This window comes from Malaclemys terrapin, chromosome 23 (genome assembly GCF_027887155.1).
Source record: "Malaclemys terrapin pileata isolate rMalTer1 chromosome 23, rMalTer1.hap1, whole genome shotgun sequence".
Taxonomy (NCBI): Eukaryota; Metazoa; Chordata; order Testudines; family Emydidae; genus Malaclemys; species Malaclemys terrapin.
This window is the reverse complement of record NC_071527.1, coordinates 11,948,943-11,965,656: the sequence shown is the minus strand read 5'-3', so window position 1 is coordinate 11,965,656 and position 16,714 is coordinate 11,948,943. Positions and strand designations below refer to the sequence as shown.

Genomic DNA, 16,714 nt, shown 5'->3' with positions numbered 1-16,714 from the left:
CTAGGAAGGCTGCAGGGGAGGTTCTGCTGTGCAGGGTTTCTCCTCTGAGCTGCTGAGAGCTCTAAGGCCAGAGAGCAGGTGGGCCTGGGGAAGGAGAACGGCCCTGTAGGGAGGGCACTGGGCTGGCCCCCAGCAAGACCTAGGTTCTGTTCCAGGCTGTGCTGCAGTCCTGCTGGGTCACCTTGAACAGGTCACCTCCCCTCTCTGGCCTGTTTGCTCTCCCAGCCTGAGAGCTCTGTGGGGCAGGGACTGTCTCTCCCTAGGCAGCTGTGCAGGGCAACGGGGCCCTGATCCCATCTAGGGCATGTATATGGGCCATGCTAGCAATAACTCCCACCAGTACCAGCACCTCTGAGAATCAAGAGCCCTGGTCTCTTGTGACGGAGCAATCTCTTGGGGGGGAGGGGCAGGGCAGCCCCTGTTCCCTCCTTGGGAGGCCAGTCACATGTGCCAGAGGCTGCGAATTGGGAACAGGCAGCTGTCTGTCTGTCCCACACGCCGACCAGTAGGAATAGCAGTGAGCTGGGGAGCAGGCTGTGGTTGGGTGGGGTGCTGTGCCAGGGAGCAGGAGGCCTGGTTCTATTCATGCTCTGCCACTGAGTTGCTGAACGGCCTTGGGCAAGTCATTTCCCCTCCCTCCCACTGGATGGTATTTCTTGCCTCAGAGCTTGGCCGGGGGGGCTGTGGCTTGCAGCTGGCTGTGAAGCCCTATCAAAGCGCAGTGTTAGTAGTGGGATTAGAGCCCCCCAGCCCTGTGCCCATTCCACCAGAGAGGCTTCTACTGCCTGGGTCGCCCTAGTCAGATAGGACGGAGCGTCCCGGTATGTGATTGCCCAGGGGGGATGCACATGAGCCTTGGCGCGGCTGTGGCAGCCAGACCCAGGGGGTCAGGGTGCAGACGCTCACCCAGCTGTAGATGAATCTTCAGGGCCTGATTTTCAGAGTGCTCAGCGCCCCTGCAAAGAGCCCCACAGCTCCCTAGCTCTGCCCCATATCCCATACCCCTTGGTCCCTCCATGTCCTCTTCCTCAAATAGAAGTCAAACTGCCTTCACCCCCACAATTTGCCTCCTGCAATGACACCTGGCTTTCCGGAGCCTGGAAGAGCAGTGTCTGGGCTGAGCTGTCTTGGACTCTCCTGGAGCCCAGCTGTCTTGTCCGAATTGCCTTGAACTTTCCAGGAAAGCTCCATCCTGCCAGGGCAGCATGAGGCCGAAGGCTCTGGGCTGGCAATGTTACCAGTGTGGGCACAGCTGGGCCCAACTCCAGCTGGTGATGGAGCAAGGGGGGGCTCTGCACTGAGGAGGGGCAAGTGGCTCTCTCCAGCCCTTCAGCAGCTGGGGCCAAGTGGCAGGAACCCCCGAGATACTAACCAGCCCCCCGGCCTCTCTCTCCAGTACCCCTGGCTGGTTCTGCTCCAGCTGGGACTCAGTTCATCCAAGGTCTGCTCTGTTCCATCCCCGAGTCTGCCTGGCTCCCCCCAAATGCTAACAAAGCAGCGGGGATCCTGCCAGGGCTACAGCCGCCCCAGTGTGCGGACCCCACCAGTCGACTCGGGCTGGAGTTGCCGGAAGCGGGGGTGGATGAGAGGCCGCCCCTTGCCACAGCCAGCCAGCGATGGAAACTTTCCCCTCCTTGGGGACTTGGATGTTCATAAAAAACAACCGCTTTTTTGGTCATGTTGGAGGGAGGATTCATGACTCTGTGGGAAAGGCCGAGGCTATGGGGTCTGAGCCAGCACATCCCTGACCCCAGTACACACCGCTGCCTGTGCCCCCTCCCCCACCCTGCTGGGGGGGGGGGCAGGTTTGTACCCCTCTCCCCCGGGGAACCTTTATCAGGTCGCTCAGAGATCTCCCAGCAGAGCCCCCCACTGCATCCCGCTCCCTCCATAGTCATCTGTCCCCCGGAGCCCGAGCCCCACTGAGCGCCGCGCTGCCCCCCTCTCCCCCCGCCTGCAGCGAGGGAGCGCGGCCAGCCCCCCGCCACCTGCCGGCGCTAGCTGCAGCGCGGGGCTGGGGCTGGGCCTGGCCGGGAGCGGGCTGGGCAGGAGGGAGCGTGGGAGCCCAGGGAGGAGGAGGCCGGGCCCCGCCCCGCGCAGAGGAGGGGCGGCCGGGCCGGGCCGGGCCGGGACTCGAGTCGCTGCTGGCGGGGGAAGTTTCCCAGGGTCCGGGAGGGAGGGAGACAGCCTGGCTGCGCTGGTGTCTGGCTCTGCGGCGCGGGGCTCTTGGCCCCGCCATGGATCTCTAGGGCGGGGGCGGCGGAAGAGCGGGGTCCGGGTCCGGGATCGCGAGCGGAGCAGCGGGATGGGCTCGGGGGCCGGGTCCCGGGCGCTGCTGGGCGGCAGCCTCCTGGGCATCGCGCTGCTGGCGCAGCTGGGAGCCGGAGCAGGTAAGGGGGCAGGGGATCCCGTGCGGGGGGCGCGCCGGCTGGGGGAGTTGTGGTCTGGAGAGCTGGAGCGGGGATCGCGGCAGCTGCGAGTGCCAGGGGACCCCCGCCCCCGGCGAGCTCTTGTTGCTCAGTGTTGGGGCAGTTTCGGGGACCCTGTTGTTGAGGGGTCCTCTCTTGCTGTTTGGGGGTCCTGGCGATTTCGGGGGGCCCAGGTTGGCGTTCCGGGGGGGGCGTCTAGTGGCGTCTGGAAGGGGGGCGACGTGATCTGGTCCCTTCACTTTCTCTTTATAAACTTTGCAAAACTTTTTTTTTTGGGGGGGGGGGGGGGTTCAAAGCCAGGAATCCGCCGCGCGCCCCAATGATGCGGGCTCCCCCGGCAGGGCTCAGCGGCTGAATCGGGGGCTCAGGACGGGGACGGCTTCGTCCAACTTGGGAACTACTTGTAACCCGTCTCTTGTGCGCTCCCCCCTGCTCGGAGCCCCCTCCCCTGTCTGCGCTGGGGGGAGGGGGCCGGCCCTGTGTCTGAGCACAAAGAAAATACTTAATCATTGTATAATCCCCGCTTGGGGGAGGGGGCTGCGCGGCCCCTGCCCCGCGGCTGGGCTGGGCTGGGAGTTCGCAGGCACTGATTTGAGGCTGCGGGGAACAATCCTGCGCTCCTCTTCTTTCACTATTGACTAGAAGTAAACTTTCCTCGCAGCCAGCCTGGGAGCGTGGGGAAACCTGGAGCTGGAGCGCGGATCCGGCTTCTCTCTGCTTCCCCAGCCGGCGCCTTCCCCCTGGCCGCCCTTCCCCCTCTCTGCGATCGCGGCCTCCTGCCCATGAAATCCCCACGAGCCAGGCGCAGAGCGTGGGGGGATCCCATTGCACTGTGGTGGGGGTTCGTGGGTGAGTTGGGGTGGGGGGAGCAGGGCTTCCGGGGGGCGCTGGGGCTGACCTTACATTTGATGGCATTTTTGTCGCGGTTCAGGGGGGGCTGATGTCCTGCACAGATGTTTTGACTCTGGTCTCTTCCCAGCCCCGATGCTCAAACTTTTTGTGTTGGAAAGTAACTCCGAGGCCCCGTCCTGGGGCGCTCCCAGACCTGCCCGGGCTGGGCTCCCCTGCTTCTTCACAGAGCTGGGACATTGGGGCAGGGCACCCGCTGGCTAGGAAGCACTGAGGAGGCTGGGAGAAAACTTCAAAATGCTCCCCCAGCTCTGCATTGGGCCAGCTGGGATCTGGCCTCCCCTGGCTCTGCCGGGCAAGTGGCAAACTCAGCAAGAGTCCGGGGAGCCCCGCTGGTCAGCTAGCGGCCCCCCCACCCCCCAGTGAGTGTGAGCTGGGACTCGAGGTGATGCATCTGGGAGATAAGATGAGTTAATTGCGTGTCCTGCACCGACTTGCCAGCACACAGCGATGTGCCAGCAATGAGAGAACTGCTGTGAAAGGTAAATACAGTGCAGGGTTATTATTCAGCGTGGGTTTCACTCGCCCATGAAGCTGCTGGACTGGTTTGTGCAGCTTGGCGAGGCCGGCCTGCCCTGCGCTCCCAGCCAGCGCATGGGAACACATGTGGATGGGCCCAGGGTCTGTGGGATGGCTGCTGCAGGTTGTGGATGCCCTGAAGTATAACCCCCTCCACCCCCCCTTGCTGCCTGGCTGGACATAGACCAGCATTGTTCTTGTTGAGTAACTTGCTGCATTGCGGGAGTCCCGCCGTGCTGTTCGTTCCTGAGCATTGCGTGGCCCCATGGCTAGACGGGGTCTGGCCACTCTGCCCCCGCACAGACTGCTGGTGCCAACCCCCCCTTGCAGGAACTTGGAGCGTCTCTGTCCTGGAGCCAGCCTCCAGATGCACCCAGACAGCGTCCTCGCTAGGGAAAGGCACCTCTAGCCCCGAGTGAGGCAGAGGCCTTCGCAGCAGCTCCAACTGCTTGGGGGCTGGGAGGCCTTGGGCTCAGCTCAGGTCTCTTCTGGGTAAATTCTCATCTTGGGCAGTAGTAGTGGAAATCAGGAGGCAGCCTGGTCCTCCCCGTCCAGGGGGATGAGCTCCAGTCGTCGTCCCCCTCCCCGCTCGGGGGTCTTGGGGGGGGCAACAGCCTAGCTCCTCGCCCCCATCCTGGGTATGAGGTCCTCCTACCTTCGCAAGGTCTCCCACTTTCAGGACTTTCCCTGGTTGATTTTAGCCACCCCCTGTTTAACCTCCCCCCTTCCTCCAGAGCAGCCTCAAAACTGGCTTCTCTGTGCCGTGCTGCAGCAGCGTGGGCTCCCCGGAGCGCGATGGTTTGTGTGCCCATGTTGCCCCCTAAGTGAAGGGGCTGGTGGGGGCAGCTGCCCCGTGGAATGAGGTGGGGTGGGGAATTGGGTGGCAGGCAATGGCTCGGTGGTGCTGGCCTCTGTCATTCACCCCATAGACAGTCTCATAGACCTGGAAGGGACCTTGAAAGTTCATTGAGTCCAGTCCCCTGCCTTCACCAGCAGGACCAATTTTTTGCCCCATCCCTAAATGGCCCCCTCAAGGATTGAACTCACAACCCTGGGTTTAGCGGGCCAATGCTCAAACCACTGAGCTATCCCTCCCTGCCCCTCCCCAGTGCTGGCTATGCCCAGGGAGCGCTCAGAGCTGCAGCAGCTGCCTCCCCTCCAGATGCAGGAGAGGGCCGGCTGGCTGGGCCATTCACTCGCCTGCCCCTTTCTTCTCCCCACTGCGTTGCTAGCCTGTGAACAAAGCGGCGAGGCAGCTGGAGAGCTGTGGAATCTGGAGAGGGCCCTGGAGCCGCCTGAACAATCACACTGGCTAATCCGGTTGTAAACACTCCTCCCACAGAGCCGCTGGCTGCAGCAATAGGGAGACCTAGGGACCCAACCGGCCAGGGAGGAGTGGGGCTGGGGGGCCCGCCTGCCCCAGCACAGCCAGCGCAGGCCGTGCTCTCCTGCCCAGCTGGCAGGACAGTATGGACCTGTTCTCAGGGGCTCTCTGCCTGGCTAGTGAGCCCCCTTCCCTGCTGCCTTGCGGACTGCAGAGCTTTCCTCAAGACAGCATCCAAATGTGCCCCAAAATCAGGGCCTGAACCTGCTCGCCCACCCAGGATGGAGACCAGGAATCCTGAGGCGGGTGGCGTCTCCCGAGCCCCCCTCCACTCATGGGCTTTTAGCAACACTGACCCCTTCCCCCACCATGGGGAGAGTGAGGGGCAGGTGAGCCTCCCCGGGCCCTGCCGGGGGCGCCAGTTGCACTGAAGGGTGCCTAATGGGGCCAGTGATAGGGGTCCGGATGCTGGGCTTGGACTGCACCATAGAAGTGACCGGTCCTGTCTCCCACTCCCACCACCCCCGCACCAGTCGGTCTCCCTGCTCTGGGCTGGGTCACAGAGGCCCCGACTCTCCCAAGCCAACCACTTGGCTCTGAATTGGCTGCACTGTTGGGGCAGGGGCAGTTGGCTGTGTCTGCCAGGCCAGGGGAGCCAGCTCCACTGTCCTGTGAGGGTCAGTTCTGGTCCATCCGTGGGTCGTCGGCTGGCAGGAGCAGCCCTTCCCCTGCCCTGGGGAGTGGGGGATTTGCAGCAATGGGATACAGCCTGGGGCGCTGGCTGAACCCTCCCTGGCTCCTGAGCTCATGAGCCTTCACAAATGCCACAGAGGAGGCAGGTTGGGGCTACTTCTGCCCCAGCATGAATGACTCCGAGAGGGCAAGTGACTGGCCCAGTGATTGGCAGAGCTGAGGCTAGAACCCAGGAGTCCTGGCTGCCTCACCTGGCTCTGGACCCCGTGTACATTGGGCTGGCTTGGCCTTTGGGGGGCTGTGTCAGGCAGTTGGGAGTTCCAGCAGTCCCTGGGCTGGCTGCGGCTGTCGGACTAGCGTAAGTGGTCCGGCTAGGCTGCCAGTGGTCAGGATCCCAGGGCGCTGGGGCTGCTGGGCAGCATGGGTCGGGGTGGGAGACTCTGTAGGTATGTGCCCTGCCTGGGCTGGCATACCTGTCAGGAGAGCATGCCGGTCCCTGATGCAGAGGGGTGAGGGGCTGTGTCCCAGCATGCACTGCCCTTGTCTCAGCTGTGGGGGGCGGGGGATTACGGGGGCTGGGCCAGGTGTGTGTCGGCACAGTGCCCCCCTCGCTGCCTGTGAGCCCCCAGGGCTCAGTGCTGAGCCCCCACTGCTCGCAGCACCTTGCCTGCAGGGGCTGATGGGAGACTGTGCCCCAGGCCTGCCGGAGTGAGAAGCTGGGGTTGGGGGTGTGTGTCTTGTGTTGCCAGCAGCTGTGTGTCCTGAGCACCGGTGGGGGTTCCTGTGTGTGAAGGTATCCCACTTTGGACAGCGGGACTTGGGGGAGGGGTGGGGGGGTCGTTCTGTGCCTCTCACCCCCCCAGGAATCCCAGAGCCCTCCGGGGCAGCAGAGCCTCCAGGGTCATCCTGTCTTACCCTGCCTTTGGCAGCGTGGTGAACTCCCCCAGCGTTCCCACAGGCTCTTATCTCCACTGTCCTTTAATTTCTGCAGTGATGGGGCCTTGACTGCTGCTGGGTTTATTTTTGGGAGGGGGGAAGTGGGCGCTAGTGGGTTAGAATTGGGGGTGGGGCTGGCAGTCAGGACTCCTGGGTTCTATCCCTGGCTTTGGGAGGGAATTGGGGGCTACTAGGTTAGAGTGGGGGAGTGAGGTCGGTAGTCAGGACTCCTGGGTTCTATCCCTGGCTTTGGGAAGGAATTGGGGGCTACTAGGTTAGAGTGGGGGAGTGAGGTCGGTAGTCAGGACTCCTGGGTTCTATCCCTGGCTTTGGGAAGGAATTGGGGGCTAGTGGGTTAGAGTGGGGGGTGGGGCTGGCAGTCAGAACTCCTGGGTTCTCTCCCAGTTGTGCCACTGACTCGCTGGGTGACTTTAGGCAGTCCCCTTCCTATTTCTATGCCTTAGTTTCCTGTTGGTGCTCTCTTTGGAGGGCTGTGCATGCTGAGGGTTCCCCATTGCACTTCCTATCAGGCCTCCCTGCAGATGGGGAGTTGGAGCTGGCACCCAAGGGGTTAATGTTCTGGGACCCCTCCCCCCCCATTCTGACTCTAGGCTGGAAGAAGTTAGGACTCTTCTTAAAACTCTCCCCCACTCCGCTGCTAGGCCTGCCCTGGGTATCACATTGGGACCCCCGCATCGCACGTATCCCAGTGTGGAACAGGCCCCCGCTCCACTGGGGGGCTCGACTGGGTTTGCCACTCTCCAGACACATCTGTGCCTGACAGGCGGGGTTTCCGTGCGGGGCCTGAGCGTCCTCCTGGCACCTGGGGCAGCCCCACCAGCTACCCAGGAGAATGAGCCTCTCAGCATCTCGCCCCCCTCCCCCAAAACTGCCGCGCCTGGGGCCCCTCATGGGGCTGGGGGTTGGCGCCAAGGGTGAAGGAGCCCAGGGATCAGGGTGTGGGGGGGAGCTGTCTAAGCCCAATGCCACCCCTTCGGTTGCAGCCGCGTGTGGGGAGGGGGCTGGCCGGCCGGCGGAGCAAATTCCACTGCAGCACTGGCTCTGGGGACTGGAGTGGGGGAGAGGGGCGGGGGCGGCATTGTCTCTGGGAGCTAATCTGTGTGCTGGGCACGCAGCGCGCTCCAAGTGGGTCTGGAGGAAATAGCTGGTGGGGGAAGGCGCGAGGCCCCTGAGCCCTATGTGGCCTGTGGGGCCCAGGCTTGGCCTCCTCTCTCTCTCTGTATGGGGGAGGGGAGGGGGCTGTTGGGTTTGTGCCTCCTCAGCCATGGAAAACTGCTGCTGGGGTTTCCTTTTGGGATCGGCTCCTCCATGGGGCCTGGAGTTGCAGCCCCAGGGGCATAGAGATGTCTGAACCCCATTTATTCCGGGGTCCAATCCAGCTGGCCCCCAGGAGAGCTGGGGGGGCTGTGACCAGCCCACCCTACCCTTCCAGTGAGTCCCCTTAGAAGCCCAGGCAGTGGCCCATGGGTGTGGGGTGTCTCTAGTTTGCCCCCCCCCCATGCTAGCCCAGCTGCTGGCAGAGCTGTCCAGGGGTCTGGAAGGGGAGAGGGCTCACAGGGCTGGGTGTCCTGGCCCCTCGACCCTAGATTGGGTCCAGCCAGGGCTGGCAGCTGGTCCCTGTCATCCTGGCACAGGCAGCCTGGGCCTCACTCTTCCTGGGGAGGCTTCTTCAGGAGCCTGTGGGGCTTGGCAGAGCTGGGGCTGCCTTGGACAACAGGTCCCCGTGCTGGGGGCTGGGAGGGTGGGCTCTGAGTCGGTCTCCCACAGAGCGACCCTACATCCCCAGGCTGTGGGAGCCTCGCACTCAGGATGGAGGCAGAGGGCTGGGCTGGCTGTAGGGTGAGCTGTGGGTGGAGGTTCCTGGCTCGTTTGTCGGGGAGCCGTCGGGCCTCGAGCTGCTGTAACACCCAGGATGGTTCAGTTGCAATCCCCTCCCAGCTGTGCTGCTCTGTCCCCTGCATGTGGGGCCGAGGCCCCCGGCTCTGTTCTGCCTGTAGCCCTGTGCTGCCTGGCATGGCCCAGCTTCCTTGGCAGGGTCTGAGCCGAGGTTCGAGCTGGCAGGCTACTGCTGTATGAGGGACCCGGGAAGGGGCAGAGATTAGCAGGGCAGGTCCCTGGACACTTGATGAAGACACTGGCTGGGCTCTGAGGCCCTGACAGGCCCAGCTCTCCCTGTGGGGTCCTGGTGGCCTGGGCCCATGTGCCACAGGGCAGAAGGTTCTCGGAGCAGGAGCTCTGGGGGCTGCTGTCCCTTTGGTCCCAGGGGGTGCGGGGCCCTAGCATCTGACTGGAACCTGCAGGTTGTGCCTGGAGCCCTGGAAACCCCTGTCCCCCTTCCCCTGTGCTGGATGGCACTGGGGGCTGGTGGTGGTGGAGTCACACAGACCTTTCCTTGGCTCACTGGTAGGGGGCATCCCCAAGCTAAACTTCCTAGTCATGCATGGAACTTGACTATCAGCTGCCCTCCTCCTGGTTTGTGGTGTGTGTGTCTCTTCCCTTTGCCTGCTGCTGCTGGGATGAAACGTTCCCCATGCAACTTCAGTACCAGTGTCAGTGTGGCGTTGACTCTGAAGCCTAATGATGGCTGTTTAAATCCCAGCCCTGATAGCAGCATTGCTGTTGATCATTTCAGGGTGGGGCTTGGGGTTATGGGCAGGGTCCTGCCACATCCATCCAGTTTATGGGGCGCTCTGATGTTCCCTGGGGCTTGCCCTGAACAGTGTGCTCTAAGCCAGACGGGTGAGGTTTTTAAGGTCAGGCTTGACAAAGCCCTGGCTGGGATGATTTAGTTGGGAATTGGTCCTGCTTTGAGCAGGGGGTTGGACTAGATGACCTCCTGAGGTCCCTTCCAATCCCGATCTTCTATGATTCTATGGACCAAGGACCATCTGGGTGGGGCGGGGGGACAGGGAAGCAAAGAGCAGCTGCTGTCAGGGGTTGCTGCTAGGAAGCCCTCTGGATCCCAATGCCCTGATGCCCCTACCTTGGTGCAGCTGGCATGGCCAGTGACTGAGCTGGGCTCCCCACTGAGGGGCTGGGTGCGAGGGAGCTCTGCATGGGGATGGGGGCAGGGAGGTGAGGGGGCCACTCCTCTCTGCTCTAATGGGCTCTCTCCCGCTCTCTCCCTGCAGCCGTGCAGTGTCTGGAAGGCTCCATGCCCTGTGAGAATGGCGGCCAGTGCATCCTCTACTCCAACGGGAAGGCAGCCTGCGTGTAAGTGACCCCCTGCCCTGCAGGTTGGGATCCATGCCTACTGCCATCCAGCACGGGGCTGTGGGCAAGACGGGTTCCATGGTGGTGGGGTGTTGCTCACAGGCTGCGGGGGTGGGGGGGCTTTCCCACCCTCCCTGGGGTGAGGGGATGGGCAGGTCTGAACCAGCAGGAACTGGAGGCCTGGGACTGGGTTAGCAGGAGGGAGGGTGGTTCCCGGCAGCGCAGCCATACGGAGTAAGGGCTGCCTGGCCCAGTGGTTCAGCTGGCCCAGGCCAGGTTCTGGAGCGCTGGGTTTTGTTCCTGGCGCTGCCCCCATCTTGCTGCGCCTCACCTGATGTATGTCCTTGGCTAGGGGCCTGCACAGCCCCTGTCATCGTGCCTGGCATGGCCCTGCCCCAAAGCGCTGGTGGTGATTGGGGGTGCCAGCCAGCAGGGTGGGGGGGTCATGGCACCAAGCCCCAGTCGCTGCTCTGCTCTGTGGAGCTGGCAGAGCTGCCTGGGGGTAGGAAACACTGGCAGGGTAGAGGGTCAGGGCTGGGGGATGTGGGGAGCAGTCATTTACTGTGAGGTAACCTCTTGCCTGCTCCTCGTGGTCCCTGGGAAGGGATGCAGCAGAAGGGACCCTTGCCAGGCCAAGAGAGGGGAGTCACACCCCCCTGGGGCTGTGAGCATGTGGGAGGGGGTAGGGGTTCCCCTGAGCTGATGGGAGCGGGGGATGCTTGGGGCAGGGTGGGGGGGTTATAAGAGTGCGGGGGGTGGGTGGGTCTGTTTCCATGTGAAATGAGGAATGTCAGCAGCCAGGCAGTGGGCGACTCACTCTGCCCCTGGAAGCCCGGCTGTTGGGCGTGACCCCTCGTGTCCCCAGGCTCTGCGCTGGGGAGGGGAACACGGGGTGATGCTTGCTGACGCAGAGGGGCAGGAGAAAGGGCTTCCAGACGGAGTCGGATGAGCTGGGAGGGCGGCTGCAGAAGAGGTGAATCTTGTGCCTGGCGGGGGGCTAGTGGAGGGCAGAGTGACAAAGTGCCTGGATGTTTTCTTTGGGGCTCCCTGGGCAGAGAACTGACACCCTGGAGCTCACATCCTCTGGCCCTTTCCCCTGCCCACCCCTACTGGCAAAGGGGCGGAGATCTGCCCCGTGCCCGCCCGCCCTTGTTTCCTCCCTGCTGTGGCTGTTGCAATCCCAGATTGCAGAGCAGTGTTAGCAGTGACGTATGCTGGCCCCCCTGCTGCTCCCCACTTCCTGCGGGGGGGGGGGGGGGGGGGGGGGAAGTTCCTCCTTCCCAGCCTCCTTCCCAGAGTCTCCCAGACAGGGGGCCTCTTCAGGAGGGGGCCCTGGAGTCATTTGATCCCAGCGGCTGCAGACAGTGCTTGGAAAGGAAGCAGCTGCTGATCTGCAGAGCTGGGGGGGGCGGGGGGGAATGTGAGACCCAGGCTGTGTCCGGAGCTGAGCTGACCCCATCAGGCTAGGGTGACTGGGCTGACCCCCTTCCCCAGCCCCCAGTGGAGCAGTTGGCCCGCATGGGAGAGGCCAGGAAGGAGTGTGTTGAGTTTCCTGGTTCTCAGCCCTGCCAGCGGGAGCACCTGAAGGGAGGCCGTTTGAGTCCCCGGCCCTGGCTGGTGGGAGGGCCTGCCTTCCCTGGGCCCCAGCCTGGCCAGGTGCTTTCCCTGGTGGGGCTGCTGTAAAGGCCATGTGGGGGGACCCAGGAATTCTAGCTGTGGGTGGGGAGGGGCTGGGAAATAAAGGGGAGGTGGCAGTGGGCCATGGCAGCTCCTGCCATGCCTGGACCCGCTTGGTCAGTGTGGATGGGAGATGGGTTTGGAATGGCGATTGCCACTTCTGCCATGCTGTGCCACCCGACAGGATTGCAGAGCCCTGGCGAGCCAGCGGCAAGGGGCTGGGGCTGACTAGCATGGGGTGCTTCAGTGAGTGACATCACCCTGCTTCACGGGAGCAGAGCTGGGGATAGAACCCAGGAATCCTGACTCCTAGTGCCCCTGCTCTAACCACTAGACCCTGCTGTCTCTGACTTTCTCTGTGAATCACTTCCATTTTCTTCCTGCTTCTGACTCTGCAGTGCGAGCTCTGGACGGTGGGGGCTGCCAGTGGGGCAAGGCAGGCTGATTATCTGGGAATTCTCTCTCCAGGGCAGGGCACCCTGATGCTGGGGAGTTGGAACCAGACAGGGCTAAGCCCTGGAGACTGGGTGCAGGGGGCCTTGGCAGCTCCTGGCAGTCTGTCTGCAGAGCCGTCTCTGACCTGTCACCCAGGTCGTCGGGTTCCAGGGGGAAATGGTTGGCGCCTGGTGGGGGCAGCGGCTGGCTCTGTATGGGTAGCCTGGGTGGCCCTGTGCCCACCACTTCCTGCCTAGTGAGCCAGGAATAGCTGACTAGTTTCTGTGCTGTGCCCTCGCCCGGTCCCCGCTGCCCCTAGTGCCAGGCCACGGCACAGCTGCCGCGCGGGCAGGTGCCGGAGCTCGCAGTGGCAGGTTCCCCTCTCCTTGCTGCCTGCGTTGGAATGCCAGACAGGTGGATGGGCCTCCTGCCGCCCCGCCCCGAACAGGTGAATCACCGGTTGTGGCGCCGCCTGGCCTGGAGCAGGAGTAGGATCTGGATTGGGCCTTGTTGCCTGGCTGCTGGAAATCGTGGGCTGGAGTGTGGGACTGGAGCACCAGCTGTATGCTGACCTGGCCTAGTGCCAGAACAGGCACAGTGCCCCCAGCCCCCTGCCCCATCTCACTGGAGCAGGCTCTCGTCTGCATGCTGGGTTCTTGGTGCTCTGGAGACAGTCCCCCAGTGCTGTGGGAGAATCGGGGGAGGGTGCAGAGAGGATTGGGTGTGGGGGGCAGGAGGGGCATGGCGGGGCCACTGAGGATCAGGGGGTGGGATGGGAGCAGTGGAGGGCAGAGAAGGACAGGGGAGGGGTGGAAGGGGCACAGCAGAAGCAGAGATGATTGGAGATGGGGCAGAAATGAGCAGCTGGGGGGTGGGGGTGGGAGAGGCATGGTGGGGCACAGAGAGGAGCAGCTGACAGGGGACTGAAGAGGGGCAGAGAGAAGCGGCCAAGAGGGTGGGGGCAGGGGGAGAGGAACATTGTGGGGGCACGAGGGGGCAGCTGGGAGGGCAGAGAGGAGCGGTGGGGGGGCACAGGGGACATCCAGGAGGACAGAGAGGAGCGGCCAGGGGTGGGGGGCAGAGAGGAAAGGCCGGGGGGATAAGAGGAGGGCAGGAGCAGAGAGGAACAACTGGGGAGGGTGGCAGGGGCAGAGAGGAGCAGCCCTGGGACAGAAAGGGGGCAGGGGGTAGAGAGGGGTGGCCAGGGGGACAGGACGGGAGAGACAGGGAGCAGAGAGGCGCAGCTGGGCAGGCAGGAAGGGGGTAGGGGACAGAGAGGAGCAGCCAGGGGGGCAGGACGGGCGTGGCAGGGAGCAGAGAGGAGTGGCCAGGGGGCTCTCCCTGCCGTTTGGCTCAGCATGGTGCTGGTGATGCTGGAACCTGTCGAACGGGTTGGAACCGGCTCAGGAACGGCTGAGAGGGGGGGAAATGTATCCCCATCCCAGTGCCAGAAATCTGCCCCCCTCCTCCCCAGTATGCGGGGCCCCTCACAGGGGGACAGCTCCCCATGGGCCCTACTGTGCCAGCCTGGAACTGGGTTTGCTGCCTGGGTCCCTCTGCCAGGCGCCCTCGGGGCAAGAAGGGGAGACTAGTTTAGGCTGGATTGTGCCCGCCCAGGTGCCGCAGGAGGGGGCGCCGAACGAGCGTGGGAGTTGGAGAAGTGGGGAGGTGGGGGACAGGATTGGAGCAGGGGCTGATGGGAGATGGGGTGGGGGGAGTGAGGATGGATGGGGGAGGGGCCCATGGGGAGTGTGTAGGTGGTGGACAGGATTGGAGCAGGGGCTGATGGGGTGGGGGGAGTGGGGATGGAGGGGGCTGCTGGGGAATGCATGTGGGAGGATGGAATTGGAACAGGGGGGTGAGGTCAGGGAGTGCAGCAGAGACCACTGGGGGATGGGAGGGGGCACATGCCAGGGTAACCCCCATCTGCCAGGCGAAGGGGCATTCTGGGAGCAGACGGGCAGTGTAGCTTGGTGGTCAGAGCAAGGGGAGGCAGGCTGGGAGTCAGGACTCCTGGGTTCTATCCTCTAAAGCTGGCTGCTGCCTCCTGCGGCTGGGAGGTATGGGGGGAAGTTGTGCCCCTGTGCGCTCTCGTGCCCAGGGGCATCCCATCCCTCCAGGAGTGGGTGCCTGAGGCAGCCGCCGGGGTGACTCATGGGGTGATGTGGCAGTGGAGCCGCTGAGTCACCGCCCCACGGAGTGGGCTGGATGCCGGGCTCCACTCCCCAGACATGAGCAGGCAGGAGCACTGCCAAGGGGCTGGGAAGGGGGCTGCCTTCCCAGCGTGGGAGCCTGGCTCTGCCTGCAGGGAAGGGCGCTGCCTGGTGCTGGGATACAGGGCCCTGCTCCCTGCCACAGGGACGCCTGTCCCCACATCCCCTTTCCCTTTCCAGGGGCTGGGTGGGTGGATGGGGTGGGAAGCTCTGCCAGCCCCAGCCCTGCACTCAGGGTGCCTCCCCCCCACCACATGCAGGGAGAGGGGAGTTGGCATCTCACTAAGTGCTGCTGGAGGGAGCCCAAAATGGAGTGAGCAGGACAGGGATGGGGGGGTCCGCCGGGCATTCCTGGTCCGTACTGGGACCAGTGGAGCTGCCCATGTCAGTGCTGGGGGGGCTGTGGCCTGGGCTGATTGGTGGCATTTGCTGTGGCTGTTGCTAAGGCAGGCATAGCCATCTGCAGGCTCCAGGGCATGAGGGTCAGGCAGGGACCAGCACACCAGGGGATGGGGAGGGGATGGAGTTCCTACAGGCAGTATTGGTCAGTGGGTCTCAGCCTGGGGCAGGGGGGTTATGGTCTAGATGGGCCCATGGCTCCCATCTGGTCCAGTGGGGCAGGAGAGAAGGGCTACAAGGCTGGATGGGCCTGTGGGTCTGGCAGGCAGGGGGGATCTGGCCTGCGCTGTCTCTCTCCTCACCATCCCTCTCCCCCGCCCCGTCTGTGCCCCTAGCACCATGTGTGCTCTAGCACCGCGCTGCCCTTTTTTCTTTCCTTGTTGGACCATGCCCCCAGCTCTGTGGGGTAGAGCTTGGGTCCCCGGGAAGGGCCCAGCGCTCTGGGGAGCTGGTGTAATTCCAGGCCTGGGCAGAGTCCCTGCTGTCCTGTGGTACCTGCCTGCAGGGGGCGTTGGAGGGAGTGGGGCAGGAGCTCCTCCAGTCCCAGCCTCTCCCAGCAGGGGGTGCTGTATAGAGCAGGCTGGGAGCCCCCGTGCTGCTCTGGGGTGAATTGAGCGCCCCCCCGTTTCTGCTGCAGGGTTCTCCTCCCCCCTGGAATTGAGGGCCTGGACAGCAGAGCAAACAGGTGTTGTGCGTTGCCCTGGTAACGGCAGGCGGGGGTAGGGGTATAATCTGTGCACCAGTACCCAGGCTGTGGTGCGGCTCCCCCCAGCCGGTGCCCTCTGGAGCCGGCCCAGCCTGATGGGGAGCACCCAGGTGCTGCCCAGCGCTGGCTCCATCCTGGACCCTGAGCGGTCGTCAGGAGCGAGCCCAGATCTGGGACTGGGGAGGCAGGATGGTCCTGTCTGGCCTGGCTCAGCCCGGCAGGCTTGGCTGCCCTCCCCTCCTCAGCCCCTGCACACCGTGGGTCTTGGACCCAGCCCTGTGGTGCATGCAGAGCCCAGGTCAGCCCCTCCTGTCGCCTCCCCACTGCAGAGCTCCCAGCATGCCTGCTTCAGCTTGGTTAGTTAGAGACCTGTGAGCTGGGCCCTGGTCACTGGGGGGCTGGGTCTGCCCTGGCTCAGTCCCATAGGATGTGGCCCTCTGGGTCAGAGTTCAGGGCCCCTGCGTGACGGGGGGGATTGTGGAGGGCAGGAGGGACTCTGTACCCTACTCCTTCTGCATGCTCCCCGAGGAGGTGAAGCTGGGGGGCGGGGCAGAGAACCCCTCACCAGGCTCTCCCAGAGAGAGGTGCGGACCTGCTGGCTGGACCAGGTTCCACTGGGAGTGGGTGTCCCTGCGACGAGCTCTAGGCAGTGGGGTCCCGGGGTCAGAGTGGGATTCTAGGGCCGCCCCTGCGGACCAGCTCTAGGCAGTGGGGTCCCTGGGTCAGAGCGGGGTCCTGGGGCCGCCCCTGCGGACGAGCTCTAGCCAATGGGGTCCCGGGGTCAGAACAGGGTCTGGGGTTGGGCAGGTGCTAAGAGGTGCAGCAGCAGGCGGGCTCTGAGGAATGATAGGGTGCGGGGGGCCCAGGGAGTCAGTCCTGAATTGGCTGACGCCTGCTCTGCAGTTTGTAGCGGGTGGGGGTGATTCTCTGCCGATCCGAGGTTACAGCATCATGTGAGGGTGCCGCTCTGCTGCTATAAAGGTGCCTTGTACTGGTGTAGCACGTTTCCTTCCCTGTGCAGGGATAGCTACACAGTGGGGAGCCCCTTTACATTGGCACAGCTTCCCCCATGCTTGGAGCTGTACCCTCATGCCGAGCCCAGTCTGGTTTGCCAGCAGACCAATCCTCGGGGCAGGAAGCAAAGTCAGACTCAACGGCCCCTTCTCCCCTGGCCAGGGCTATAGGCCGAGTCCGGGAGGCTCCCCCTGGGGGGAGCAGAGAGGGGGGTTAAAGGCTTCAG

General features: G+C 64.0%; 1 protein-coding gene across 1 annotated transcript in view; it reads left to right on the top strand.

The window, feature by feature from the left end:
• The first annotated feature begins 2,150 nt into the window (after nucleotides 1-2,150).
• Nucleotides 2,151-16,714, top strand: part of NOTCH3 (notch receptor 3) — a 50,182-nt gene continuing 35,618 nt past the window's right edge. The window contains exons 1-2 of the mRNA XM_054012596.1: nucleotides 2,151-2,390; nucleotides 9,963-10,044. Coding sequence (XP_053868571.1) covers nucleotides 2,306-2,390; nucleotides 9,963-10,044 — 167 coding nt within the window. The 5' untranslated portion in view covers nucleotides 2,151-2,305. The remainder of the gene's footprint in view (nucleotides 2,391-9,962; nucleotides 10,045-16,714) is intronic.